The sequence below is a fragment of the Pteropus medius genome, unplaced genomic scaffold (genome assembly GCF_902729225.1).
Source record: "Pteropus medius unplaced genomic scaffold, Ma_sr-lr_union100, whole genome shotgun sequence".
Lineage (NCBI taxonomy): Eukaryota > Metazoa > Chordata > Mammalia > Chiroptera > Pteropodidae > Pteropus > Pteropus medius.
In genome coordinates, this window is record NW_024349800.1 from 62,361,568 (window position 1) to 62,389,534 (window position 27,967).

The window sequence follows — 27,967 nt, forward strand, 5'->3', positions numbered from 1 at the left end:
TGGAATTAGAACCTCTGGGCTCAGGTTGCTAACCAACTTTGCACCATAGTTACAGCTATGAAATGGGACCATATTGACAGCATTGGGAAATGTCTCCATGAGACAGTGGTGGCATTTTCTTTGAATCCAGAAAAATAAACAGATCCCGTTAATGTAAAAGGGCCAGTCAAGTCATTTCAGGGTGATATCTTTATATAATTGATACTGGAAACTTGAAATGATCTGTTTTTCATTCTAAATTCTGGAACAGCTTTAATTTTGAGGCATATTTTGTTACCCTGTTTTTAAGAACACATGATTTCTTCTATCTTTGTTTAGAAAGATAGATCATTGGATTGGTTTTTATGGTTCTCTGCCTCAGCACTTGTTTTTTCTTTTAGTCTTTGCAGAACAAGAGCTACAATCACTTTGCTGCCATTTATTACTTATTGGTGGAGCGCCTGAAATCACATAGGAGCAGTTTTCCTGTGGAGCAGAGACTCGATGCCCGGCAGCGTCGGCCCAGCACCATTGCTGAACAAACAGTTGCCAAGGTAACACCCCATTAGCCAATAGTCTTATCTGTGCATGTGCCTATTCGCATGGTTGACACATTTTTTATTTTGTAGTACAAAGGGTTAGGATTTCATCCACTGCTTCTGTTTTTCTGTAAAGTTTCTGCCTGTTATTCACTAGATTTTCAAATGTTTTAGCACCTTCCTATTTTTAAGGATTAATTTTATTTCAAACACTTTTTTCTTTACGATATTTTTCATTGTTTTACATTTATTTATGTTGAGAATTAATGTAACTAGGTTGTCATTCACTTTCATTGAATAAGTTTTTACTGCAGATTTGCCCTGTGCATGCTTCTGTTAATAGGCACCACAGGGGATAAGGACATATAAAACACAGTCATTGCCCTCAGAGACATTACAATATCAAAGCAAAATAAGACATTATAAATAACGATGGTTCAAAAGAGAGAAAGGTAAGTAATGTAGGAGAACTAAGGGCAAAAGGGATAGAAATACATTTGAATGAGAAGTGCTTTGTGGGAAAGATGGCATTTAAGACACCTTCACAGATATGTAGGACTTTTTCAGGGAGAGGCAGTAGTTAAAGACATTATATGCAGGCAGAAAAAGCAGCGCGAGCAGAAGTACTCAAGTGGACAGATATAGGGCTTGTTCAAATTAATCCACTGGACTTATAGGGAAATTAAAAAGTTGGAGTGGTTAAGTTGAAGCCATGCTATGGAGTGCTTTGAATGCCAAGTTTACTTATAATTCAGGAAGTAATGAGGAACTACTGAAGGGTGTTAAGTAGAAAAGTAATATGATTATACCCATGCTTTAAACTAATTAATCTGGTAACAATGGGAAAGATAGATTAGATAGGGTAGAGAAGAAATTTGGAGAGAGCAGTTAGGAGATTATTATAGTAGTTGAAATCAGAAATACTGAAGGCTTGAGCTATATGATTCTAATAGAAGTAGAAAGGAAGTAAGGACAATTTCAGAGGGAGACTCTGTCTGAGCTTAGCAGTGGTTTGGAGAAGCAGCTCAGTATGGTGGTTAAAAGCAGGGACTTTTAACCAATTTATTAAAAACTCTGGAGAAAATTCCAGATTCTGCCATTTCTCTCTGTGTGACCTTAAAAAGCAGCTCAGGGCCTTGGGTTCCATACTGAGCCGAGTGACTTCAACAAGTTAGCATCTCTGAACTCTATTGCCCTTAAGATAAAATGGAAATAGCAATACCTCCTTCATAAGTTTGCTACAAAGATAAAATTAGTTAAACTATGCCAGCAGATCGGTTCAGCAAATAGAGCGCTTTGTGCCAAGCACAGTCCCAGCCTATGGTCACAGGTACTGAGGAAATAGACCCTGCCCTTAAGGAGTTATGGTCCAGCAATAAAGTACCCATTATTCTCACTTAGAAAACAGTGAGGTTCCCATCTTAGATAGATTTAGTATACTTATATTCGCTGCATAATATGCTGGAAATGTTACATCTAATTGACTGCAGATGAGTTCTATTTAGAAATATGTGTCGTGCCTTTTTCTTGTGAATTCAACTACTAGTTCTTAACAGTCCTTCCATTCCAAGTTTCTATCAACTGTAAGCAGACAAGAATGAAACACTCATACAAATTTTTCTTTAATTACCGATTAGAGATTACCCTCCGCAACTATAAGAAAAAGCATTGTATTAGTCAACTAAGGCTGCCATACCAAAGTACCAAAGACTAAGGGGCTTAATAAAAGTATTTTCTCGCAGTTCTAGAGATTAGAACAAGGTGCCATCAGGGTTGGTTTCTGGTGAAGGCTCTCTTCCTGGCTTGTAGACAGACGCCTTCTCTCTGTGTCCTCACATAGCCTTTCCTCTGTATGTGTGTGTTGGGAAGAAGGGGGATGTCTCTGGTGTCTCATCTTCTTATTAGAGGGACACCAGTTCTATTGGATCTTTATGACCTAATATAACCTTAATTACCTCCTCAAAGGCCCTATCTCCAAATATAGTTACATTGTGGATTAGATTTGAGTGGGACACAATTCCATCAATAGCAAGCATATTCCTATTGGAGCAATAAAGATTTTCCCATATTTCATTTTAATAGTTCTAAAAAGTACAAAGTCAGAAGAAGAGATTCAAAACAAACACATGGTTTAAAAAGTCATTATAATTAGTTGAAGATGATCATTGTTCATTACCATAGAAACTGTTACTATCTCCTTCCTTGGGATATTAATCAATCATCTATTTATTATAACATATTTAGTTAGCTCTGTAGTACTGAGTATGCCATTTGAATATTTATACCCTGCCTCGTTCCAAAGAGACTTCTTTAGTCTCCTTTATGATTGCAAGAATCCTACAGAGCAGACCCCTAAAAACCTACCGTGAAGTGTCACAATAAAACATGTTATTTCTCTGCCCTTACCAAGTTCACAGTAAGTTGTTGTTCCAGTCCAGGTTAAATGTGAAGGTTGTCAAGGAAAACGTATTGCTCTTGGTCTGGCACAGCACAGTCCTGCCATTTAAAAAGTCACGGCTAATAAGAGGCAGGAACTGAGAAGGAACAGTATATTGTAGCAATCGTGTTGGCACGTCACTGCCAGTGATGTATCTTCAGCTAATGCTTTGATCAGATGTAGACTACTTTCATATAGGAGCAGTCTAATAATTTTGGAAAACAGAAATCAGAGTTCAACTTTATGCTTTGATTGAAAAGCTGATGATGAGAGTAAGATGAATTTACCTGGTATTCTTTATTAGAAAATTTAAATTTTATATTGTGACACAGTGGCTAAAAAAATTAATTTAAATGACTAATGCTCGAAAGGAAAAAAGTTGTTTAGCCTCCAAAGTGGCCCAGGATATAAGCCTGAGGAATAATATATAAGAAAAGCTATTTCTTTATCATGCTCAGAATAGTATGCAATGTGTTTTTTCTGTTTTTACCATCTATATAATAATCTAACACTTGCTATTGCTAGTTTATTCTTTATTTCATGCAGAATATCTAATGATGTTGGAATATACCAAATATAAAGTATATTCTAAGTATATTTAAATATAAAGTATATTTCCAACATATCTCCCCATCATTGAAAACCAACCTGAAATTTTAACCGAAAACCATTCGATAGTGTCTGAGAACAAAACTGTATGTTCATTTTGCAATCTAATTCCTATGTTAAATTTTTGTGATAATTTTAAGACTTTAGAAAGAAAGAGAAAAGAGGAATTAACATTATTGAGTGAAGGACTTCACTTGTTACCTTTACAACCCCAACTTCATTGTGAAATAGGTATTATGCCCTTTTTTACAAGTGAAGAAAATAAGATTCAAAGGAGTTAGGTAACCTGATAAAGTCTTACACAATTTGTAAGTGATGGAGCTGGAAATTAAACCCAGTTCTTGGGAGAGGAGAAGCTAGAATCATAACCATTTGTTCCTTTTCATTTGTTTGAATTCAGAACTCACTATCCTATACCCCTTGAAGTGATAAAGGCAGAAAAAAATACAGGCCATTTCTCTGTCTTTTAGAAACTAATGATCATTGTTCCCTCAGATGTTTTGTAATATCCGTTATGTTCAAAAAGCATCTAATAAATTATTCTACTAGTTTTGAAGAGATGGGGAGGAAAGGATTATCCAACAGTTTCATCTTTAAAATCAATCTTTTCCAACTATCTTAAAAGAAGATTCTCTTTTAAATGAGTTTTGTAAAGAAGAGTTTGTAATGCTCGTTGACTTAGCAGTCTTAACCAAGGAGACATGAAGAATGGACTTAAAACCATCAGGAGCTTGCTATAGTAGAAAATGTAACTTGCTCAGCAATAAGCGTCTCTTTGCACTGGGCCAGCACGCTATGTTTGGGCTGTGGGTCTCCTTGAAAGAAGGACATTCTTTCAAGTCACCTCCAAGTAACTGCTGCTTTTTTTCCTTTCTGTTTGCACACACCCCTGCCAAGAAATGCATACCATCTCACCCCACCAGGGAAAAAAAAAAAAAAAGATAAATAGATAGCACTACTGCAGTGTACTTTCTATTATAGTTGTGTGTGTGTGTGTGTGTGTGTGTGTGTGTGTGTGTGTGTGTGTGTCCCTTGTTCAATTTTGGGCTCCCAGAGGCAGAGACTTTTCATTATATCTTTCAAAGGTAATATACATAAGGATATAGACAATATATGTCTGTTAAATTGGAAAAAAAAAAAAAAGCATTCTTAGATTTCTTGCAAAGACTAGCTTTCTTGTCATCTCTGAAAGTTGTGCACCTCCTATGGAATAGGAATGAAATTCTGTACAGCCTGTCTCAGAATAATTGATCACCGAGACTGCTTCAAATCAGTACCCATACCATATACACATTTCATCACATCTTTTCAGGAGATTTCAAGAAATAACAGTTTATCCTTTATTTGTACCAGGAAGAATTATTTTATTCTAAGGATTTTGTGTATTTATATAGGAAGTATTAATGTTCCCAAACTGTCTCTTCTTGCCATATTTACAGGCACAAACTGTGGGGCTCCCAGTAGCCATGCATTCACCGAACATGCGACTGATGCGATCTGCCCTCCTCCCACAGGCATCCAATGTGGAGGCCTTTTCATTTCCAGCATCGGGCTGTCAGGGGGAAGCAGCATTTATGGAAGAAGAGTGTGTCGACACTCCAAAGGTACAGATGTGTTTGAGAGACAGAGCTTGCATGTTGGCTGGACACTTCGCTTTGGTCCACAGGTGTTGTACTTTGTTGAACTTTGTAATTTCCTCAAGTCACTCAAGAGCGTTGTTTTTGTGCAGAAGAACCTAAGAAAAGTATTCAGGGCTAAACTCAGCTCTCATCGCCGTCTTAATACGACTGTTATGTAACTTGTCAGCCCTTATAGTTATTTTTCAAAATTCTTCTTTCTCTTTCCTTAACGAAATCCTCTCTTCAAGTTTCTAGATCCCTTTTAAGTTTTGGATATTTTTTAAAACAAATTATAATTCTGAAAGCAAAAATATAACTGTGGTGCTGAATTGGGCTTTGTCTCTGTTATTATTGCCTCTCTTCTGCTGCATGTGCTGCAGCTACACAGTGATGAGCCATCTTTTTTTGGTCAGTTAAACATCTTTTTTTGTCCAGTTTGGACATGCCTAAAGGAAATAAGTTTATCCTGATGTATTGCAAAAAGTTGGCTTTTAGGATATGGAAGATGACAGCTTCTCTCATTTAATGGATATTTACTTCTGACATGTGTTTTAAATACTTAGCATCAAGTGATGTACAGAGGATCATATTAATGGGCAGGTCTTGGAACATATGTTTTGGTATGTGTTCAAAAATAGACTGTTCTTTACTAGCTCTGTGAACTTGGGCAAGGTGACTTCTTTGAACCTCTATTTTTCTCTTGTGTAAAATGAGACTACCAGCTTTATGAGACTATTGTGAGGATTAATTGAGATAATGTGTGTGTTTCTGGCCAAATTGCAGATACATAGTAAATATTGGTTTCCTGTCTTTTTAGCCTCTTTAGGTAATAAAAAGATGAGTCAGACATGAATTCTGCCTCAAAGTTTATAGTCTAGCAGAAGAGACATGATGCATAAAGACAGTGTGCCAGGTGCTAAATAAATTGATAAAATATAATTCGTTCTGCCCATTCCCACACCCCCCTGCCTCCTCCCCTTTGGCAACCATCAGATTGGACATGCCTAAAGGAAACAAGTTTATCCTGGTGTATTGCATAAAGTTGGCTTTTAGGATATGGAAGATGACAGTATCTGTGAGTTTCGTTTTGTTTTTTCATTTGTTTTGTTTTGTTTAGATTGTACCTGTAAGTGAAATCATATGGTATTTGTCTTTCTCTGACTTATTTCACTTACCATAATACCCTCTAGGTCCATCCACATTGTCACAAATGGCAAGATTTCATTCCTTTTTATTGTTCAGTAATAATCCATTGTGTATATATATATATATATATATATATATATATATATATTGCATCTTTTTATCCATCCATCAGTGAACACCTAGATTGCTTACATATCTTGGCTATTGTAAATAATGCTGCAGTGAACATAGAGGTGCATATGTCTTTTCAAATTAATGTTTTTGTCTCTTTTGGATAAATACCCAGAAGTAATATTGCCAAGTCATATGGCAGCTCTATTTTTAATTTTTTAAGGAATCTTCATACTGTTTTCCATAGTGGCTGCACCAATTTACAATCCCACCAACAGTGTACAAGGGTTCTCTTTACTCCACATCCTCACTAGCGCATGTTATTTGTTGATTTTTGATGATGGCCATTCTAACAGGTGTGAGATGGTATCTCATGTGGTTTTGATTTGCATTTCCCCAATGATTAGTGATATTGAGAATGTTTTCATGTTTCTGTTGGCCATCTGTATGTCTTCTTTGGAGAAACATCTATTCAAGTCCTCTGCCCATTTTTTAATTGGATTGTGTGTTTTTTGATATTAAGCTGTATGAGTTCCTTGTATATTTTGGATATTTAACCCTTTATTGGATATATCATTTCTAAACATCTTACCCCATTCGGTAGGTTGTCTTTTCATTCTTTGATGATTTCCTTCACTGTGCAAAAACTTTTTAATTTGATGTAATTTCATTTGTTTATTTTTTCTTTTGTTGCCCTTGCTCAAGGAGACATGTCCAAAAAGATATTGCTAAGACTAATGTCAAAGAGTTTACTGCCTGTGTTTTCTTCTAAAAGTTTCATTGTTTCAGGTCTTAACATTTAAATCTTTAATCCATTTTGAGTTTACATTTATATATGGTATAATAAAGTGGTCCAATTTCTTTTTATTACATGTATCTGTCCAGGTTTCCCAACATTATGTTAGGAAAACCGGACAGATATATGTAATAAAAACTATACCTCCTTTGTTATAGATTAATTGACCATATGAGTGAAGATTTATTTCTGAGCTCTCTGTTGTATTCTGTTGATCTACATATCTGTTTTTATGCTAATACATACTATTTTGATTATTGTAACTTTGTAGTATATTTTAATACCTTCTACTTTGTTCTTTCTCCAGCATTCTTTAGCTATGTGGGGTCTTTTGTGGTCCATATAAATTTTAGGATTAATTTTAAAATACTAATGCCGTTTGTGTTTTAATAGAGATTGTATTTAATCTGTATATCGCTTTAGGTAGTAAGGACATTTTAACAATATTGGTATTTCCAATCTATGTGCATGATATATCCTTCCATTTATTTTTACCCTCTTAAGTTTCTTTCTTCAGTGTCTTATAGTTTTCAGAGTATAGTTCTTTCACTTCTTTGGTTAAATTTATTCCTAGGTATTATATGTTTTTCGATGCAATTGTAAATGCGATTAATTTCTTCTTCTGATCATTCATTATTGGTGTATAGAATAATTGATCCTTTAAAGAGATAGAAATCAAAGTGCTGAGAGACTGGAAGGAAGCAAGAGGGGAGTTGTTTTTAGCTAGCTTGATCAGGAAAGTCTGTGTTGGCTGTCAGAGCTGGGAATTGAGAGGTGGGCAGAATCTGGGTGAATGAAAACTAGGGTGTGATACCTCAGTGGAGGGAGGGAAAAGCCTAGGTCCGTCTAAGTCAGAACAGTAGCTCAGTGTGCCTGAAGAAAGAGGGTATGAAGGAATGTTGTACAAAATAAAGATGAATAGCTTAGCTTTGAATGGCAAGCCAAAGACTGTAGGCTTTTTCTCTAGGCTAGGGTTCTCAGCGTGGAAATGTGTTTCAGTATCACCAAGAGAGTTTTTTCAAATGGACTACTCCAAGGTAATAGGAGACAATTGAAAAATTTTGATCAAAGAAGCACTGATCCATGTTGTAGTTCAGAAATTAGCCAGGAAGGGTACATAGACTGAATTAGATATGGAAGAAACTGGTGGCAAAGACAATAGAAAGTTAGAACACGTGTCCAGAAAGCGTAAGGTGGGAGTACAATGAAGGCCTTAACTAGGCTAGTGCTCATGGAACTGAAGAAGAGCTGATTGGGACATTAAATAATGAGTTTAGCTAGAGTGTAGTCAGGGCAGCTTGATTCTAGGCTACCACAGACAGGTGTTAAGTTGAGTTGCTGACCACAAAGGTAAGTTAGTGTCCATGCCCCTGAGGACACCACTTCCTGTGGACAATCTTCTTCTCTGCCTGTGGTTGCCTAACATGTTCAGTAGGCTTACAAACTGCTACTACATCCTCACCCAGAAATTTGGACATAAATTATAGCAACATAATTCATTTATTTTTAAGATATAAGTCCCTTGAAAAAATTAAAATGCAGTCTGCTAAAATCTTGTCTGTGAGGGCATCAGGCCCAAAACACAGATTGGGCGCTGTCTGCCGTATTATATAGGGCAAGCTATTTTTAAAGCTTGTGATTGTTACCGTAACTAGGAAACAGACAGGAAATGAATGATTTTGTGAAAGATATAGATAGTAGCTAGATGGTGTATTTGCATTTGTAGGAAGAACAGTGCCACGCTGGTATTGACCACCCACAATGTCAAGGCCACTCTGGCGCTTAGCCAGGCCATAGACATCTGCCGGTCTTACTTGTGGACCATTTCATTTACGTCAGCAAAAATGCTTGTCCTTTTTCCCTCCCTAGTAGCTCGCTCTTTGGGACCCATAAATAAATGCACACACACACACAAAAAAAACTGTCAGAGATACATTTCCTTTGTTCATATTGCTTCATATGCATTTGCTGCTATAACACCCATTTGTTGTCTTCTGGTTGATGCTTCATAACTGCATGTATTGCTCATTCATTTCTACTCTCGGTTTATGGCAGGTATTGAGCATCTCAGAGATTTCACCTTTCTTTCCCTCCAAAAGTCCTCAACTAAAACTGTCAGTGAAATATTTTAGGGAGTATGTGTTTAAATGTTGGTTTGGGGTTTCTTCAAAAAATAGCACCTTTCTGAGATAGTCATTCAACTCTGAGCAGTAAGTGAGACCCACAGATGACAAAGGAGACAGATGCACAAACCCTATAGCATCAGTCTTTCTTCTTTTGAGAGGTTCATTGGGAATTATGAATTTTTTGTACACACGCACATTTCAGTCACTTAACATTTTATGAGAGATTATAATAAATAGATTTTCCAAGTTCCCACCTGCATAGCTGGATAGATAGCAGAAGGGAACTAACTGTGAGGCTAAACAGAAAATGCACATGTAGTAAAGGTGTTCCATGTTTATTTACATTTTTAATAAGGTGTTACATTTCTATCATAATTTTCTTATGATAGAAGTAGTACAGCACATGAGAGAAGGCCTGAAAAGGATATACATCAAACTCTTAATAGTGTTGACCTCTGAGGCTTTGTAAAGGGAGGAGATTGCACTTTTACTTCTGAATTTGAGTTTTTGAATTTAAATTGGTAAAACCAATCAGAATCATGCATGGAAAATTCAGAGAGGGGTAAAGAAAAAACTAATTTATCCGTAATCTCACTACCCCATAAATAAACATATTTTGACACATTTTCTGAGAGTGAATTATAGATAGATGGCCAAGTGAATGGTAGTTGAGTGTGGGGTGGATCAGGGAGTAGGTAAAACAAAATTATATTCTATTATATGTCATTTTGTATCTTGATTTACATAATATAACATCATGAGCATTTTTCTCAGATCAGAAAATCTTTGATAACATGAGTTATATTTAATAACTGCCTAAGATATTGTATTAGATGTACCCTTATTTAACTACGTACTCTCCTATTAAGTACATCGGGCACTTAAGTTTGTTTGCATCCTCATCTATGCTTCAGGTGAGTGCTCTTGTATCTAAATCTTTGACTATACTTCTGATTATTTTCTTCAGAGAAATTTTTAGAACTTGGGTTATCCAGTTCTTTCCTTCCTCTCCTGGTTGTTTAATTTGCCTCAAGATGGTAAAAATGCTTTAAAAGAAAATGTTATAGTTTTATTGTCATGCTTTAAAATGTTACATTGTTATAAAGCATTTTATTTTGTCAAGAAATAATAACAGTAGATATAATATATTGAGTACCTCAGGTACTGTGCTATTTTATATATGTTATTTTAGTTAATCCTCCCAAACAACTTTACTTCCATTTTACAAATGAAAAATTGAACTTTATAGAAGTTAAGCAACTTGCTAATAAGTGATAGAGCTGAGTTTTGGGCCTATAGCACTTCCTCATTACATGCCAAATTTGCTAGGCACTTAGGATACAAATTAAATAAGACACATTCCCAGCCTCCAAATTCAACTGGCTAGTATAGTGTATTGGTCTCCTGGGGCTGCCATAACAAACTACTGCAGGCGGGTGGCTTAAAAAACAAACGTATTTTCTCACAACTCTGGAGGCTAGAAGTCCAAAATCAAGGTGCTGGCCAATTGGATTTCTGGCGCGTGCTCTCCGCGCTTGCAGAGGGCTACATTCTCGTTGTGTCCTTTCATGACCTTTCCGCTGTGCTCACATGGAGAGAGAGCTTTCTTGGGTCTCTTCTTATAAAGACACTAGTCCTGCTGGGTCAAGGCGCCAACTGTATGACCTTATGGAACTATACTTACATGGAGGCGTCATCTCCACACACAGCCACACTCAGGGTTAAGGGGAGACAGACATTCAGTCTGGAATTAACAGTCTCCTGTGCTACAAGCTTGTGTTTGTGGTAGGCTCAGGGGTATGATATCAGTGGTAGTCTTTCAGAGTCTGACTCCTACATGTGTATGAGGTCTCTCTTACTAGGAGTGAAGTCATCACTTGAACTTTAAAGAGAAAAGCAGTATATTAGAAAATATCCATCTCATCCATGTTATATTTGAATTCCTGAAATTTATAGTTAGCCTAGATTATTTCCTAGAGCAAAAGATCTTGTTTCTAGCAGCCTAGGTAGATCAGTCCAATATTTTGGTCACAGTATCCCAGAGCTGAATTTAGGCCCTTGTTACATCAAGTCCCCAGGTAGTAAATTGCCAGGCAAGGATGGCATGATTATCACCTGTTTCAGGAAATGAACATATAGCTGCAGGCATTCACACCTGTGAGCAGGCAGGTCCCACTGTGCTTTCTGATGTAATCATCAAACGTAATCTGAAAAGCAAGCATTGTTTTCTGCCTGTTCCAGGATGAAATTGAATTCAGCAAACATTTTTTTAATAAAAGACATAATTCCTCTTGGAGTCTAGATGAGGAAATAAATTTATAAGCAGACAATTTGAATGGTAAAATTATAAATTTAGAGGGATTGAAAGGGTTTTTGAGCTCTCAGAAAAAAGGTAATTTTCCTCTATTAAGGAAAAAAAGGATCTGGTTGTAAGACTATACTGGAAGAAATATCTAATAAAATTTTGACAGAGGCTGTAAGTGTAAAGATAGATAATTACTTAATAACAGTCTTTTTCTCTGTTGCTTTATTCATTTCTGAATCATCCTTGGCTAGTCTTAGAAAATTGTGTTAGTAGACAGTTAAGGAACCTAGAGACATGAATGTAAGTTCCCAAACAGCCGGCCATTCTTTGCTACAAGAAAACTATTAAGTGTAGTCAAAAAAAAAGAAAACTTATCTGGAGAAGGGCCAAGGGGAGAATAAGAGTTCCTGGCCAGATTTCAGAGTTTTTGTTTTCTGGTGCCATGGAGAAAATTGCGCTTAGTCTGGTAAGAAAGCATTTGCCTTCTTCCTTTTAAATGACCACTCCTCACTTTAAAACCCTGTAATGCATTAGCCACCCTATCCGAGTAATGGCTACAGCCCCAGAACAGTTTTTATGGAACAATCGTCCCCTCCCCCAAGCAAACAAAGATCTGAGTCACCCAAGTCTCCCTCTCCAAATAAAGGGCCTTGCAGTGCCTTCAGATTGGTTGCCATAAGAGGAAAGTTTCCTGTGTCTGGCACAGGGATGTCCCACGTCACCTCTCACACACATGAGCTTTGCCTGCTTCCAAAAGAAACAATAGCTCTAACCAGTGTATTCCAGGTGAAAGTACTACATAGAACTCAGCATCTTATGACTGGCTGTTCCTGAGCAGCTATTCATAGGAGAAAACAGATGATTTCCACGGGGGAATAGTTAAGGTAATGAGGTAAATAATTGCCTCCTCATTGGGGCTTTTACCAGCCAGAAGAACACGTAACCACAGCTCCCCATTGTCTGCTGTTTCTGCTGCCATTAGGTGGTTTGCTTGGCTACGTACTGCCTAGGAAGTCAGAGTTCTTACTCAGGAGCTGTGCTGAGCTCATCCCTATGGGATAGGAACTATAGATATTGTGTATGTTGCTGGAGGAGAGATGGTTCAGTGCGCTGGTGCTCATTAACCTCTGCTGGTATTTGGGGCCTGTGAGTCATTTGTTATTCTATAATAGAAGGCTTTGGCTGTTAGCCATTTGAATTTTTTTTCAATCTTTTTGTGGTATCAGTCTGTATTTTTTTCCATTCTTCAGGCACATAACCATTTAAAGACAAAATCAAATGGGCAGGTACTGAAATTATAAATATAAAAGTATGTCTAGAACCCTCCAGTGTGTTTTGTGTTAGAATTAAAAGATTGCTGGTGACTACTCATTTTCTTAGCTATGAGCCATGAAGGGGTTTTGTTTTGTTTTTTTTTAATCTCATCTTCTCCCTCTTCATTTCCCTTATTTTAAAAAAATAACTGGTAGGCCTCAACCTAATATACCCCTATTCATCTGGAAACCACTAAAAAGAATTTTGTTTATTGTAATAACGATGACTCAGAGAAACCTGGGAGGCAGTGCCAGTTTGGGTCATAATGGGCTTCTGTCTCTGTAAGTGCTGCGTTGACTTGCCTTGACTTCTGATCTACATGTTGTCATTAGTAACAAACAAGTACATTTTTAATATTTTACTTAATTTCTGATTTGCTACAAGTATTGACATTTTTTACTTTCTGGATTTTTCCATTGTGTCAGCAGAACAGCAACTGATAGTTTTCTCTCACACACCCTCTCACACTGACATTTAGGTAAATGGCTGTCTGCTGGACCCTGTGCCTCCTGTCCTGGCGAGGAAGGGATGCCAGTCACTGCCCAGCAACATGATGGAGACCTCCATCGATGAAGGGTTGGAGGCAGAAGGAGAGGCTGAGGAAGACCCCAGTCAAGCCTTTGATGCATTCCAGTCCACACGCAGTGGGCAGAGGCGGCACACTCTGTCAGAAGTGACCAATCAGCTGGTCATGATGCCTGGTTCAGGTACGATCTCCAGTAAGCTCCAGGTTAAGTCTTCACAGCAGCAACTCATACTCCAGTCTCCAAGAAATTGTAATGATACCAGCCAGTTCCTAGAATGTAGTCTATGTCTTTTTCCTCGTGGCCCACATTGAGCTGAGGTATTAGGTTGCTCAGCAGCTGCAAAGATTTAAATGAAACGTCTCTGAGTTGGTTTCCGTAACTCCCAGAATTCATCTGAGTGCTGTGTGATTCATCAAGGACCCTGGCTTTTTTGGAGTAGCAAGGATCTGATGGGTACAGGTTCTGGTACATGTTCCCACTAAATTGCGAAGTTGATTAAATTGACATGTTAAAAGGTTCTCAAGAGATGTTTTTGTTGGAGATTAAGGATGTTGTAGCTGTGAGAACTCAAGCTGCCTACACTTTGTATCTCATGTTCAAAGAAGATGTCATTTGCTATTGGTCATATCTATTTTGTTTTCTCTTAAAGGGAAAATTTTCTCCATGAGTGACAACCCCTCCCTTGACAGTGTGGACTCTGAGTATGATATGGGGTCTGTTCAGAGGGACCTGAACTTTCTGGAGGACAACCCTTCCCTTAAGGACATCATGTTAGCCAACCAGCCCTCACCTCGCATGACATCTCCCTTCATAAGCCTGAGACCTGCCAACCCAGCCATGCAGGCGCTGAGTTCCCAGAAACGAGAGGCCCACAATAGGTCGCCAGTGAGCTTCAGAGAGGGCCGCAGGGCATCAGATACCTCCCTCACCCAAGGTGACTGCTATTAAAACCCTTATCCGGTAGGACTTGGGGTGGTGGGGAGGGGGCGGGTTGCCATGTCAATATCTTACTTATGGTCACGGAAAGGCCTGTGTCTTCTTAAAACTGATTGGCCACTGCGCTTTCTTCTAGGAATTGTGGCTTTTAGACAGCATCTTCAGAATCTGGCTAGAACCAAAGGAATCCTAGAGTTGAACAAAGTGCAGTTGCTGTATGAACAAATGGGGCCAGAGGCAGACCCTAACTTGGCATCAGCTGCTCCTCAGCTCCAAGACCTTGCTAGTAGTTGCCCTCAGGTGAGTGCTCTGGGCCCCTCCCACGGTGGCTCTGTGAGTATGAGCCTTGAGCTTGTCCTGAAGATGTGTCATTTCATTTAGAGGATGTACTCCAGTCCTGGAGCAAACAGGTTCTTTTGGAAAGCTTTCCTTGTTGCCGCCACCTGCTGCTGAAAGGTCAGACCTGCCCACACTGGCCCCAGGTGATCGGCGCCATGTGGAGGCCTAGACACGCTCAAGCTGTGTTTGCTTCACGGAGCAGATTTTCTATGAATTACTCCTACAGTCTCCTTTGAACTTCCCCCCGTGCTCGCACACAAAAATTAATACTAAACTTAACCCAAATGAGAAGCTTGTCGCCACTACTTTTAATGGATTATTTATGCTAAAGATGTAAAAAAAAATTTGTCGATAAATTTTATTTTGAGCTTATTTTCAGTGCATCAGGGATATCATCGCATTCAAGGCCCACATTAAGCTTCTGGGTGACAGAGCCTTTGCTTTAGCAGTGGCTCGGTAATCGTTTACTGCAGATAATACATGTATAGATTTTCTGCAAAATGATTAACCCTCAGCCTACTAGTTACATAAAAAGCTTCGAGTGTTATGTCCTGCAGAGTTGGAGTTCCTCTTGGACATTTGCCAGGGTGCTTAAACTAAGAACTGAAACTTTCTCCCACATGGAGAATTGAAAATGTCTTCACCCCTTTGGTCCTCAGGAGGAAGTTTCGCAGCAGCAGAAAAGCGTCCCTGCGCTCCCCAGCAGTGTGCGTCCTCAGCTGTCCCAGCGGCAAAGCCTGGAAGCCCAGTACCTCCAGCACAGGCTCCAGGTGGGACCCTGCCCACTGTGGCTCCAGCTCACTCTGCTCGTCCAGAATCCGCCTTTCTGCACAGCAGAAACCTCTTTTGCTTGGTTTTGGAAAGTCGCTCATTTGTTTAGGGTAGCTGCTTGAGTCCTTATAGGCAGGTAGAATTGACTGTGCACTCCTGATTTCTGAAAACATGTTTGGCCTTAGCGTTCTGCTCTGTGTTGGCAGTGGAAGAGGATTTGTCGTCAGGTCCCAGGAAAGGATAACACCACTCAATAGCAGGAAGAGTAAACCTGCCTCCTTTGCTTCTGATGTTATGCCTCACAATGAATAATAAATGAAATTGAAATCTCTAGTCCGCAAGATTTTAATATCAGTGCTCTCTCTACGTTGGTGCCTGAAAATCTTTAAAAAATTGATATGACATAGAGCCCATAAAGAATGGATCATTTGTTGATGCAGCCTTCATTATCAAGATTTAACACTTTTCTCATTGTTTGCAGTCCCCATGAACCTCACAGCCTTAGGGGACTTTTAGAAATGGAAAACTGAAGTGGACTAGAGCTGAGGCAGCCCTGGCCTGCTGACCCCATGCTCTTGGGCCCCAAGGCTCTACCAGGGTCTCAGTGAGCAAGTGTCAGTTACTTCACCCTGCAGGGATTCTGGAGGACACACTCGGCTTTATCCTCCAGGCAGAGATACAGTCTGATGACTGAATCCTTGATGACAACACAACGTCATGTTTATATTGTTTTTCTGCTCTTCTAGAAGCCCAGCCTTCTGTCGAAAGCCCAGAACACCTGTCCACTCTATTGTAAAGAACCACCGCGGAGCCTTGAACAGCAGCTGCAGGAACACAGGTGAGAGAGGGTCTTTGGCCAAAGAAGTTACTTTCTTTTGTGGAAGACTCAAGAATGCTGAGTGTGTTGCCCCTTCCTCCTGGTGTTTGCCTCTACTAGGAAAAGATGCATGAGCCAGTCTTCAAGATGTGATCACTAATGCAGATATTCCATGTCCGTGGAACATGGACCTGTCAGGGAATAGCAGCCCTAAATGTACTTTGTTTACTTTTTGTTATTTCATTTCCCCTTTGAGTTATGAGTAGACCTAAGCTTTCGGAATCCGTGACCCAATGCAGTTGAAGTGGGTTATACCGCAGGAAAGGCCTCTATCCTCCCTTGCAGTAATCTGTGTCCCCAGGGCTCCCTAGAAGCAGCGTGGCCAAGGTAGAATTACCCAGATGCATCAACCGACAGACACCTGTAGAGGCCAAGATGTTAACCCAGCCCCGCTTCAAAACACTAGATAATAAATCAGCCTCTTGCTTCACGGGGAGAAAAACTTAAGAGTCTTAGAGAAAATGAGTTATTTGTTCACTTTAGCACTGACGGATCAGTCAGAACTGGGGGATGAAAAAATATGATTAGGTTTATGAAAGCAGATACAGTTTATTCCTACCCCACTTTTATTTCTGCCATGGAAAGAGAGAAGTAAGAGGACCGAAGCTAATGACTGATACTGGATTTACATTCAAATTGCCATCACTGAAGAAGATTTAAAATTCTTTCTTTTGGTTTTGCCGATTTAGACTCCAACAGAAGCGACTCTTCCTCCAGAAGCAGTCTCAGCTGCAGGCATATTTTAATCAGATGCAGATAGCAGAGAGCTCGTACCCACAGCCGAGTCAGCAGCTGCCCCTTTCCCACCAGGAGACACCGCCGCCATCACAGCAGCCACCGCCATTCAGCCTGACCCAGCCCCTGAGCCCCGTCTTGGAGCCTACTTCTGAGCAAATGCAATACAGCCCCTTCCTCAGCCAGTATCAGGAGATGCAGCTGCAATCCCTGCCCTCCTCGCCAGGCCCCCAGGCACACCTACAGCAGCAGCAGCCGCCACCACCACCGCCGCCGCCGCCACCACCACAGCAGTCGGGAGCTGCCCCAGCGTCCTTACAGTTCTCCTATCAGACTTGTGAGCTGCCAGGCACTGCCTCCCCTGAGCCAGACTATCCCGCTCCCTGTCAGTATCCCATGGACGGAGCCCAGCAGAGTGGCATAGCAGCGCCGGACTGTCCCAGGAGCTCGGGACTGCAGGAGGCCCCCTCCAGCTACGACCCTCTAGCCCTCTCTGAGTTCCCTGGACTCTTCGATTGTGAAATGCTGGAGGCTGTGGACCCACAGCACAGTGGCTATGTCCTGGTGAATTAACTTCAGCACAGGAAGTGAGGGTGGTCAAGTGAAGAAAGAGTGTACTTCTATTTTTATTCCAACCTTTTACATTTAAAGCTTATTTTCCTGTCCTCTCCCTAAGGGGGTAAAATCAGGTTGCCCAACTGGAATCAGAGGGCCTGGCCAGGTGGATGTTGCTTCTTCCTGGCTCTGTCTCACCACAGTTTTCTGTGGCAAGTGCTGGAACATAGTTGTAGGCTGAAGCCCATGTCCTTAGGTCAAGTGGAGCAAGCTCTCGTGGGAGACACCAACAAATGTTTTTATCAGAAGGCATCCAGACCTAGGTTTTATGCAGAACCACACCAGTTCATTATCAGGGAAACCTTGGTGAAGGCAGGAAAAATGCATGCCATCACATATGAGGGAAAGAAAATGGTAATGTTCGTTACTGAAGCCAAGAGACATGTTGCTTAGTGGCAAATCAAGAACGCATAAGGAAATTTGATGCGCAGGAAATAAAATTGTACTTTGTCGTTGAAGCATAAGTTCTGAGCTGCTGATGCAAGTTGTCCCCAAGACCATCGCCAAGCAGTGGAGCATGAGCTTTGTTTCGGGGGCCACTAAATAACATCTGGTACTGACCCCCGAGACTGTCAGTCATCTCCATCAGGGAGCAGGCAACACGCCTCTTCAGAAGGTGCCCGGGGTTACCTGGGTTATAGAGTCAGAGTATACTCAGGGCTCCAAAGGTGTTACCTGTAGAACCGATGGGACACCCACCGTAGTGGCGACTGGGGACAGTAGACTCGAGATACCGTCAAGAGCACCAGCTCCGGGCCAAGGGAAGGCAGGCTCTTCCTGCACAGTCTACTGTGGAGACTTCTGGTTCGGGGCATTTGGTCTTTAGAGGACCTAGCGTCTCTTTTAAAATGTAATAACTACTTTGACTTTACACTATATGTTGCTAGTAGTTTATTGAGCTTTGTATATTTGGACAGTTTCATATAGGACTTAGAAATTTTAAGAACGAGAAAAACGAACTTTTATCTCCCATGTGAAGTGGTAGTGCTGTGCCTTTTTTTCCCCCCAGATCATGCTTTAATTATTTCTTTTCTGTAGAAACCAACAGTTTTCCATTTATGTCAATGCTAAATCCAAAGTTACTTCAGAGTTTGTTTTCCACCATGTGGGAATCGCATTCTTAATTTCCTTAAAGTTTTGACTTGTAATGAAATGTTCAAGTATTACAGCAATATTCAAAAACCACAGATGTATTAACCATTTAAGCAGATCATCTGCCAAACACATTACTAGTAAGACTTAACCTTATCCCTTACAATTCTTTCATCAAAGTAAAAAATAGATGCTACAGCTAGTTAACTGTATTCCTAGAAGTAATGACTAATTTGTCATTCGGACAGTAACATCCAACTGTTACAAATTCAGTATTATTATTTACAAAGACTGTCATTTCTGTCCTTTAGAATGGCTCGTCCTATCAGCAGATGAATGCGTTAAGCACAAAGCATCTTCCTTAAAGCACAAAGAAGAGAGATACTACATTGATGCTGCATCTAGAAACACCTTTAAGTTGCCTTTCCTCTTTGTAGTAAGTGTCCAGGCAGGTGAGGAGAAGCATGGAAGGTCTGAGGAGTTCTGTTCTTCCCCCAGCCCAGCCCCTACCAGCAGTCCGTAACGAGCAGTCCGTGTTTCTGGCACCACTCGGTGCCAGAGCTTCTCGCAGAGGAACCCTGTGTGGGGCTGGACTCGGTGTTAGCAAGAAAGGGCGGTGCGGGGGACTGTCATTTCTGTGAGTTAACACACAGTGAAAATCCAGGGAGAATGAATTATCTTCCTTTTATGGGTTGTTTATTTCTCCTCGTGCTTAAAACTGATGATTTCATGAAATAGATTACATCATTTCATTTAAGAGATCCTTTCATTAAGATCTTTGCAAAATAAGCCAGTTATAAAACAGGGCTTGATTTGTTTAGACTGAAGGATGTTTTCTCAAAATATCCTATCTAAGTGCTGTAATATTAATGAAATTGAAATGCCTTCCAGATTGAAAATGGGGGCCACTCATTTCAGAGTCACAGGAATGGCACAGTTAGTTTGGCATAAACACCTGCCCCCAACGAGGCCATAGGCCGCTGAGCCCAGGAAACTTAGGAGCGATGGCAAGACGATTAGGCCAACAGTTGAGGGCCAGCAAGGAGCCTGTTGGAAGTTAAAGGACCCAGAGCTAGATGTCAGGAAGCACCCAGCAGTGGCCAGGGCTGTTAGGGGCTGACAGACCAGCGGCACAGGCATTCACCTGGTAAATAGCGTGACCTGTCCTGCTGGACCTGTGTTGTAAGCTCCTATTTGCTTTTCTCCTTTATTTCAAGCAGAAATCAATAGATTCCACAACCATCTGTCTTTACTGAAATGTAAACTGGTGAGAAGAGACTGTTTCTGTTGGTCAGTCAGGTGTTTTCACAGCCCTGTCTCGTCATCTCCATTGCTCTGTCCCCTAACTAGTGACCTATATAAGCTTCCAAGCGGTTTTCTCTTCACAAACACTAACACTAAGAAGGCTTAATACCACTTTTCATGAGAGGCTACTTTGAAATAATGACTTTCCAGTCTGTTTCACATTAGCAGTGTGTACACTACTGTATAATAATCATTAGCTTTATTATCTTGTAAACCAGGCTCCTCTGAAGAGACTTTGGTGAGACGAACATGAGGTAAAAATTTCATTCGGCAAAAAGTGCAATATGTGTGGTACTTCTTTATTTTGTGTTTATGTTCTTTTTTTAATCCAGGGGTATTACTCTCTGCTCTGGGAAAAATGCACTAGTTCTGCAATTTCCAGTTGGGCAAGTGTGTCTCTAGCATTTACGTGCAACTGATATGCTGGTCCCTGTAAGGCAAATAGAGCATATTAACAACATGAAGAGGGTGGGTGTTCCACGGTGAACTTCCGGTGAGCTACACCGACCGCCCCTAGCCACCCCCTCGCCGCCCCCTCGCCGCCTCTGCCCCTCCCAGGCCTGCACTGCGCTCTTGCCACCTTGGGAACGGGGAAGGGGGCCGAAGGTTCTCTACACCAACCACCCTCCAGTGTCACTTAATAGGAAACATCTGGGGCCTACCGAGGAGGACTAGCAAATGGGACTAAAGGATACTCTTACGCCTGATAAGAACAAAAGCCCTTCCCTTTCTGTATCAAACTGCCTCCTAGGACAGAGAAAGGCAGAGTCCGATGCTTCCTCAGAAATAAAGGACCCCTGAGCGTTCACGCTCTTATCCTGGCACTGGCCTCTCCCTCTCTGCCCCCACACAGTCATCTGTACCTAAAAGTGGGGAGCGATTGGCCAACCAGAAAGTAGAGAAAAGTGAAAAGCAGCAGCTTCCTGTTACGTTTTGTCAAGGGCCCCAGGTATATGGCAATTGGAGCAGCCCCCGGTTAGGTGCAGGCAGTTCAGACATGCAGAATAATGAAATGAGTGGCTTCCTTTGTGGAGGCCTCCCATCTCTAGTGCAGCCGCAGGTCCTTAAATAACTGGGCTCAAGTAATCAGAATTATACTTAAGCTCCCTATTGCTTTAAAGGAAATTCGTACTCCAGGTAACTTTTCACATTCCTCCTCCTTCAGAGATAATACATAGTGTCACTTGACAAGGGTCTCAGTAAACAGTTGTGGGATCCCTGTGCCGGGGCTGACCTTGGATGTGTCTGTACCCCTAAACTGGGCTGCCTCTACTGCCTCCTCGGAAGCCACCCGAGCCGCTCGGTCTCTTTGTGCCTAGACATCAAAGGTAAAAACTGGAGAACAGGTAGTAAGTTGGAGTCACTATATAGGCAGGGATCTTTGATCATTTTGTTGCTTCTGGACATTTTTACAGAGCTTATCTTCAGCGTGATGTGTGGAAGAGCAGTATCATCTGCCTCTGTTTCTAAGCTGGACCAAAAAAGTTTTTTTTTTTTTTAATTCCTGTATCCCTTCTGGCAGATCAGTAGTATGGTCCTCCCTGGCCTGTGGCCTCAGGGAGGTGACTGGTTACAGAGCTCTCTGCGTCTCAGCCTGCGGCCCTGGGAAGGCAGCAAGATGAACCAGGGGCAGACCTTGCAAAGGCGCCTTTGAGCCCGCCCCGAAGTCTCTGGTCTCACAGTTGCCCCTCACATACTTGTTTTATCATTTTTTCCCAGTTAAGGTAGCCAGGCTGATTCCAGAAGATTTGCAGCCACCCTAGTTGCATCACCATCTTATGTCCACATCTCATGGGCAGATTTCAACACATTTGGCATAACTGAGCACATATGATCGCATATATTGAGAAATAGGCAGCAGCACTGCCTGTAGATTTAGCCAGTGATCGTTCTGATGGTTCCTGCCCAAGTATTCAGCTTGCCTGTTCAAAAGGAGCAATAGCTTATATTTGTACATTAATTTACCAAGCGCTTTCACAATAATCTCCTCTAATCCTCACAATTCTCTGAAATTATTTGGGCAGATACAGTCCTCATTTATTTACAGCTGAGGCAACCAAAGCTCTCGGAAGTTGGTGTGACTTGTCTGAGGGCACAGCTTGTGAGTGGAGAAGCCAGGACTAGCTCTTGAGTTTTCTGGCTCCTCACTCCGCCCTTTACCCAACCCCTCCACCTCCCCATCAATAGCAGTTGACTCTTTTCAGGAGCAAACAGCCGTATATACAAATTCCCCATCTTAGTTGAGCACTGAGTGTGACATTATCCATTCAACCTTATTCTCTATTTGACAACTGCTTGGCTTTGAGGGAGAGGTACCCGCCAGGTGACAAATACAAATTGTCCAGGTGGCCCTCCATGAACAAGGCTGAGGGAGACAGCCCCCACTGGATGGAAAGAGTGCCATCCTTCCAGTTAACCACAGAAGTTTGGGTCCACATTAAAGATGTCTGGTTTTTCCAAGTTACACAATATAGCAATTTCCTACATTAGTATATGCTAGAAGGACACACTCTTCCTTGACTGCCAGGGAGCCAGTTTGCATGGCTTTGGTCTACCACTGCAGGCTAACAGACTCAACCCCAAGAAAGGGGGCCAACTCAAGAGAAGAACTGAAAACAGCCTGGTCCTGAGGAGGGGCATATGTTTTACATTTAAAGCCCATCAAGTAAAAGTGCCGATTGGATACATTTAGGGTTAAAAAAATATATAACATATTTCGATTACTTTGTCTTTCAGAGGCAGAGTGGGTAGGTAAGGGGGGAGCTTTAAAAATAGAAGTAAGGAATAGCATCCTGGAAAAATATGACCCCAGATTGGAATAATGTTACATTAGCAAATACAGATAACTGGGGACTTTGCCGCTGGCTGTGTGATGGCTATCTGCTCAAATTTGCTCAGTCAAGGAAATTCAAGCGGTGATATCTTCCCACTGCTGATGGTAAAAGAAATCTGCCTCCACCAAAATCTCCGAAGGGAAAAGAAGCAGAGAGAAAGGAGGTTTGCTTCCCTTTTGGGGCTGCAATTTAAGAAATAAAAGTGATACAAAGATATTTGCACTTTGTAGAAAGGGCAATATTATTTGCTTATTTCTAAAGGGAGAAGGGTGGTCTCTGCTGGATGTTTGGTCTGTGAAAGAGTAACTTTTGATAAAGTTAATCTAATTGGAGTTATTTTTTCTGTGTGCTTTTTTTTAATTACTAAGGAAAAATGGTGAGTTCAATAGCTTTTGGTATTTTGAGTGCAAATCATAATAGCTTCAATGTGAAAAAATCAAAATGTAACTGTCACTCAATGTTAGAAAATTGCCTAAAATGCAATTTAATAAATGATCTTTGTATCAAACGGTAATTTAAATGGGGTAATTTTCTGCAAGAAAAATATACTGTTTTTACGTTTCCAACCCTCTTGAATTAAAATAAAAACAACTTGTTTTCTAAGAGCCTGGGTGATATGAATGTCAGGCGAGTGAGATAGGACCTTTACCTCATTGGGCCTTGGGTGGAATTTTTAATAGTATGGAAGGTGGCTGTGTTCCCTGAGCTCTGGTGCTCATTTCAGGCTGCAGAAAAGGACAGTGGATAATATGTTCTCATTGACGTCAGCAGGGTAAATAATACCTTGCTCTGAAATCACCCGAGTACACGTTAGCTGCTGCAGAACGCTGACGGAAGTGCTGCTAACCGCAGCCTGCACATGGACAGGGCCTGGTGCTCCTGGATTTTCAGAGGTAGCCTGGCAAGAGCCTCACAGCAGGAGGAGGGGAGCCGGAAGTGTTGGGCTCCCCGAGGACAAGCAAGCTGCAGGGCAAGGGCTGGGAAGGGGAAAGGGGTGCAGCAAGACACTGCCCCTTAATTCACGATGGCACATCTTCAGTGGGCTCTGCGAAAGGTCTCAGTGCACACACGTGACCAGCAGTGCCACCTCTTCACACACACACACACACACACACACACACACACACGACCACCTCACAGGCACCAGCTCAGTGCTGTCACATACGGGAAGGATCCATTTGCCAAGGCATTTGAGGCCGCTCATACATTCAGGACTTGTTTCAGTGCCAGACCCTGAGTGAAAGGGCAGTATTGAATCCTACTTTCTGGCAGCAAATTCAACCGAGATTGGGTTTCACTCAAACCATTCCAGTTGAGCCCATGCTATAGGACTGAGACAGTTCCCAAACGGATCATCTGCTGGCTGCAGGGGTGCGGTGGAAGGAGTGGGGGGAGACAGCTAAGGGCGGGAAGAGAGCCAGAGCCCTTTCCTTCAACTTGTCCTGTTGGCCTAGCACCACTTACAAGCACTCGGTCCTGCCCCCAAATGGCCATTACCCCAATTTGGCTATCCACAAATTCAATAACACTGAGTTTTAAATATGCCTTTTTTTTCTTTTTTTAAGGAAAGCACTCGATTTCAGTAACAATGTTTTGCAAACTTTCCCCTTTCCCATCAAATTTCTCCATCGTATTTGTGTTGCCAAAAACAACCCCAGTGCCCAGGGTACAGGCAAAAATAACAGACCTGCCAGCAGAGGCTGGCCAGAATTTCAGCAGCCAATCGGGTCCCTGACCTTCCGTTCTCCAGAACATCCTTCAGTTCCGTGGCCTTCATGAGCCAAAGGCTCAGCTCAGGGTGGAGGAGAGTAGGGCTGGGGAGAGCTGAGCCCAGGCCCAGGCTTCTGCCTGGCCGCGTTGGAGGACTAGAGCTGACAGTGCCTGCATTTCCAAAGGGATGTGCAGTGTGCAGTGCCACTCCCCAGAGCCCACCGCCATCACCGCCAGTCGGGGCCCTGCCCAGGCCAGGCGGTAACAGGAACCCCAGGTTCCATTGTCGGCCATCTGCCTCTTTCTACCCCATTAGTTCTTAAATTGAGGTTTCACAGATCCCTCTGACACAATGATGAAAGTTTTGGCCCCTCTTCCCAAGAAACACGTGTATAGACCCAACCCTGGACAGATATTTTCATGGGAGCAGTTGGTTCCTGGACCCCCCTGAGGCCCATCCATGGTCCCCAAGTTAAGGGGGTTCTAACCCCTGACTTAGTGTCTCCAACAGCAACCCCTCATGCTTTTTAGGTTCTCGCAAGGCCGCTCCCTGCTGAGAGGGTTCCGATCCCTCCCAAGTAATGGCAGCAGGCCCTAGGACACCGTGGCAGGAAGTTCTGGGCTTTGCGCATTAAATCCTGGGTGTCACGTGGCTACAAAATAAATGTCACCTGAACAGGCTACAACTGCTCTGCCCGTCTCATTTTAGCCCCACCAATGATGTCGCTTTACAGAAATGACAAGGTAAGCAGCTCTGGATGGATAGGATATTGTGCATGCATAGCTCACACTTTGCTATGTTTCTTGGGAAACAGATGTGGGTCTTAGCTGAACTGAAGGCATTGGACCCTCACCTCAGACACTAGCCATCACTGGCATACCTACCCCCACTCTGGTATGAAGCTATGACCACAGATCACTGAAGCCAAACTCAAAAGCCAGATCAGGCAGAGTGGGGAGCTTGCCATATGCCTCCAGCCGCTTAACTCTCTTAACTCCTCCTGCTTCGATGTTCCAACCCACCACGCAGCTGAATTCTTCTGGACCCGTAGTTGCAAATACCCCTAGGGAGTACCGATACCTCCCTTTGTCTAAGTTTCTAGGGGACTTTCCTAGGCATGAGTGACTCAGAGTTGATCTGAATTTGGCAGCCTGAAGCTTGGACAGAGCGGGTGCAGTGCTGAGCCACCAAGCAAGGATCCTGGATGTATGTGTGTGTTGCGGGTGGGGCGGAGGGAGGAAGAGGGGGTATAGGACACGACATCATGAGAAGCAGACTCCCTCGGCAGCTGAGCCTCCAAGAGCTCCTGGACAGAAACCTCAGAAAATCTGGACCCAGAAATAAGGCATTGGGGATTCAGCCTTAACTTAAATGGAGAATTGAGTCACTCTCCCTGTGAGGCAGACTTTGAGACTTTCTTACCCAATCTCCTAACTCCCCAAAGAGGAGGGAATAATGGGGCCAGAGATGCTCAAAAAGGGGCCGAAGTGAGAACTCTGACCCACAGGAGTTAAGTCCATTACCACACCACGGCCATGGGCACAGCTGAGGGGTGGGACCAGCTGAACTGAGGAAGAGCCCCCGAGGCCTTTCCTAGAAGCATACCATGCAAAGGATCATGAGTTCACAGCACTGGCTGACTCTTCAGGCAGGGACCCAGTAGAACTGCCCTTTGGTCACCAGAGAAGCCTATGTTTAGCAGGGTTCCTGTGCCAGCAAAGTGAGGGCCAAAGGGCAGGCTGGCAGTTGGAGGGGGCCCAGAGATGAAAGGGCCGGCCAAGGAGGGCATGGCCATGAACAAGGCTAGAACGGGGCCTGGCTTCCCCTAGCCCACTCCCTGGAGCAGCCACCCCAGCCAGAAAGTCCCTCCAGGCAGGGTGGTGTCCACCCCTTCTCTGCCAAGGACAGCCCAGGAAGCGGCAAAGAACCTTTGACTTGAGTCCTCAACCTCTGGCACCTCTCTCAGCCTTGCCTGAACCTGGACAAATGATTGCAAAGGCTCACTATCCCCACCGGTAATGTAAACATAGACTGGCTGACTTAACTACCAGGTTTAATGTGAGGTTCAAAGACAGCCTAGCATAACACCGCCTTCTAACACGAAAGCACCCAAAAGTCTCCCCAGCTCCCCTTGCTGGTTTGTCATAGTATCTCACTTCTACCTGTCTTTGCTTTCATTTACTTAACTGTCCCATTCATTGCTGGACACAGAACATGGTCATTTGGTGCCTGCGGAATCTCTTCAACTCATTTAAGAATGGCTATCCTATTCTGAGCACCAGCTCATAAAAGAACCACAAACTTTGCCCAAGATTTCTTCATTTTTGGAGATGAGTTCTGGGCAGCACCAGCCATGGGTACCACAGACATAGGAGCATCCATGAAAATCCTAGTCCCACTTAAAAGGAGACTCTTTTCGTCAGCCTCAAACTGTTAGGCCAAGCTCTTGGGTGCAGGATTAGAGGGAGTGGAGGTCTTTCTCTGCAGATACAGCTGCTCCATCCCCAAGGCCCCTTGGAAAAGGTGCCAAGAAGAGGCTGGAGCCTGAGGACAGTGCTCTAGCTGGCCATGACCAGCCCACTGCTGACCTCCCTGGGCTTTGATCTGTTGTCAGTCCTCATATGGATTGGACTCAGGCCTCCTGAAGACTTTCTGGGTTCAAGAGAACTAGTCCTTAGAATTGCCCTGGAGACCATCGGGCAGCACCCAGGCCCCCCAACCTGCTCTCTCAGGAGAGACGAAGACAGAACAAGCAGGCGCTCCTCCCCCAGAAAGCTGATTCCAGAAAAAGCCGAGATTCCTGAGCTGTAGAATGGCCCCCACCTCAGGACAGCTGGAACTGCTTGGTTCACCAGCAAGTGCTGACTTAGAGCGCGTAGGAGAGAGAGATGCCAAAAGGCAGGGGCCAGAGATCCTAGGGCCCCTAAAGATTCTCTGAGTTTGAGGAAAATAAGGAAAACTGGGAAAATCAGAAGTAGAAACAAGGGTAGAAAGAGCAAGGAGTCCAGAAGGTGAGATCTCAGTGGAGACTCTGGGTACAGGGCTGGGCTCTGGACAGTGTCTGTGCAGTTCGGACAGAGAAGAGGAAGAGGAGGGTGGATTCGGTGCTTTGGAGCCGGCAACCATTATTTGTGGATGCTTCACTTGATGTCTGTCTCCAAAGCTGGGCTCAGCATGGAGACTGAATGTCCCTCACAGCTGCTCCTTCCTGCAATAACAAGACTGACATCACTGTTGTCAGGGA

At 42.6% G+C, this 27,967-nt stretch overlaps 2 protein-coding genes across 5 annotated transcripts in view; one reads left to right on the forward strand and one right to left on the reverse strand.

Annotated features, from left to right (window-relative positions):
• The window catches only part of SIK2 (salt inducible kinase 2), a 104,442-nt gene extending 80,827 nt beyond the window's left edge, over positions 1 to 23,615 (forward strand). The window contains exons 8-15 of one of the 3 annotated variants that reach the window (XM_039887872.1): positions 381 to 533; positions 5,004 to 5,168; positions 13,460 to 13,688; positions 14,158 to 14,442; positions 14,581 to 14,744; positions 15,443 to 15,553; positions 16,301 to 16,392; positions 17,121 to 19,013. In XM_039887872.1, coding sequence (XP_039743806.1) covers positions 381 to 533; positions 5,004 to 5,168; positions 13,460 to 13,688; positions 14,158 to 14,442; positions 14,581 to 14,744; positions 15,443 to 15,553; positions 16,301 to 16,392; positions 17,121 to 17,739 — 1,818 coding nt within the window. In that variant the 3' untranslated portion in view covers positions 17,740 to 19,013. Of the gene's footprint in view, positions 1 to 380; positions 534 to 5,003; positions 5,169 to 13,459; positions 13,689 to 14,157; positions 14,443 to 14,580; positions 14,745 to 15,442; positions 15,554 to 16,300; positions 16,393 to 17,016; positions 17,042 to 17,120 lie in introns of those variants that run through there. The other 2 variants (XM_039887874.1, XM_039887873.1) reach the window with 2 other exon arrangements.
• PPP2R1B (protein phosphatase 2 scaffold subunit Abeta) overlaps positions 20,516 to 27,967 on the reverse strand; it is a 33,600-nt gene continuing 26,148 nt past the window's right edge. The window contains exons 16-17 of one of the 2 annotated variants that reach the window (XM_039887876.1): positions 21,413 to 21,493; positions 20,516 to 20,608 (exon numbers count right to left, since the gene is read on the reverse strand). In XM_039887876.1, coding sequence (XP_039743810.1) covers positions 20,516 to 20,608; positions 21,413 to 21,493 — 174 coding nt within the window. Of the gene's footprint in view, positions 20,609 to 21,412; positions 21,514 to 27,967 lie in introns of those variants that run through there. The other variant, XM_039887877.1, reaches the window with a different exon arrangement.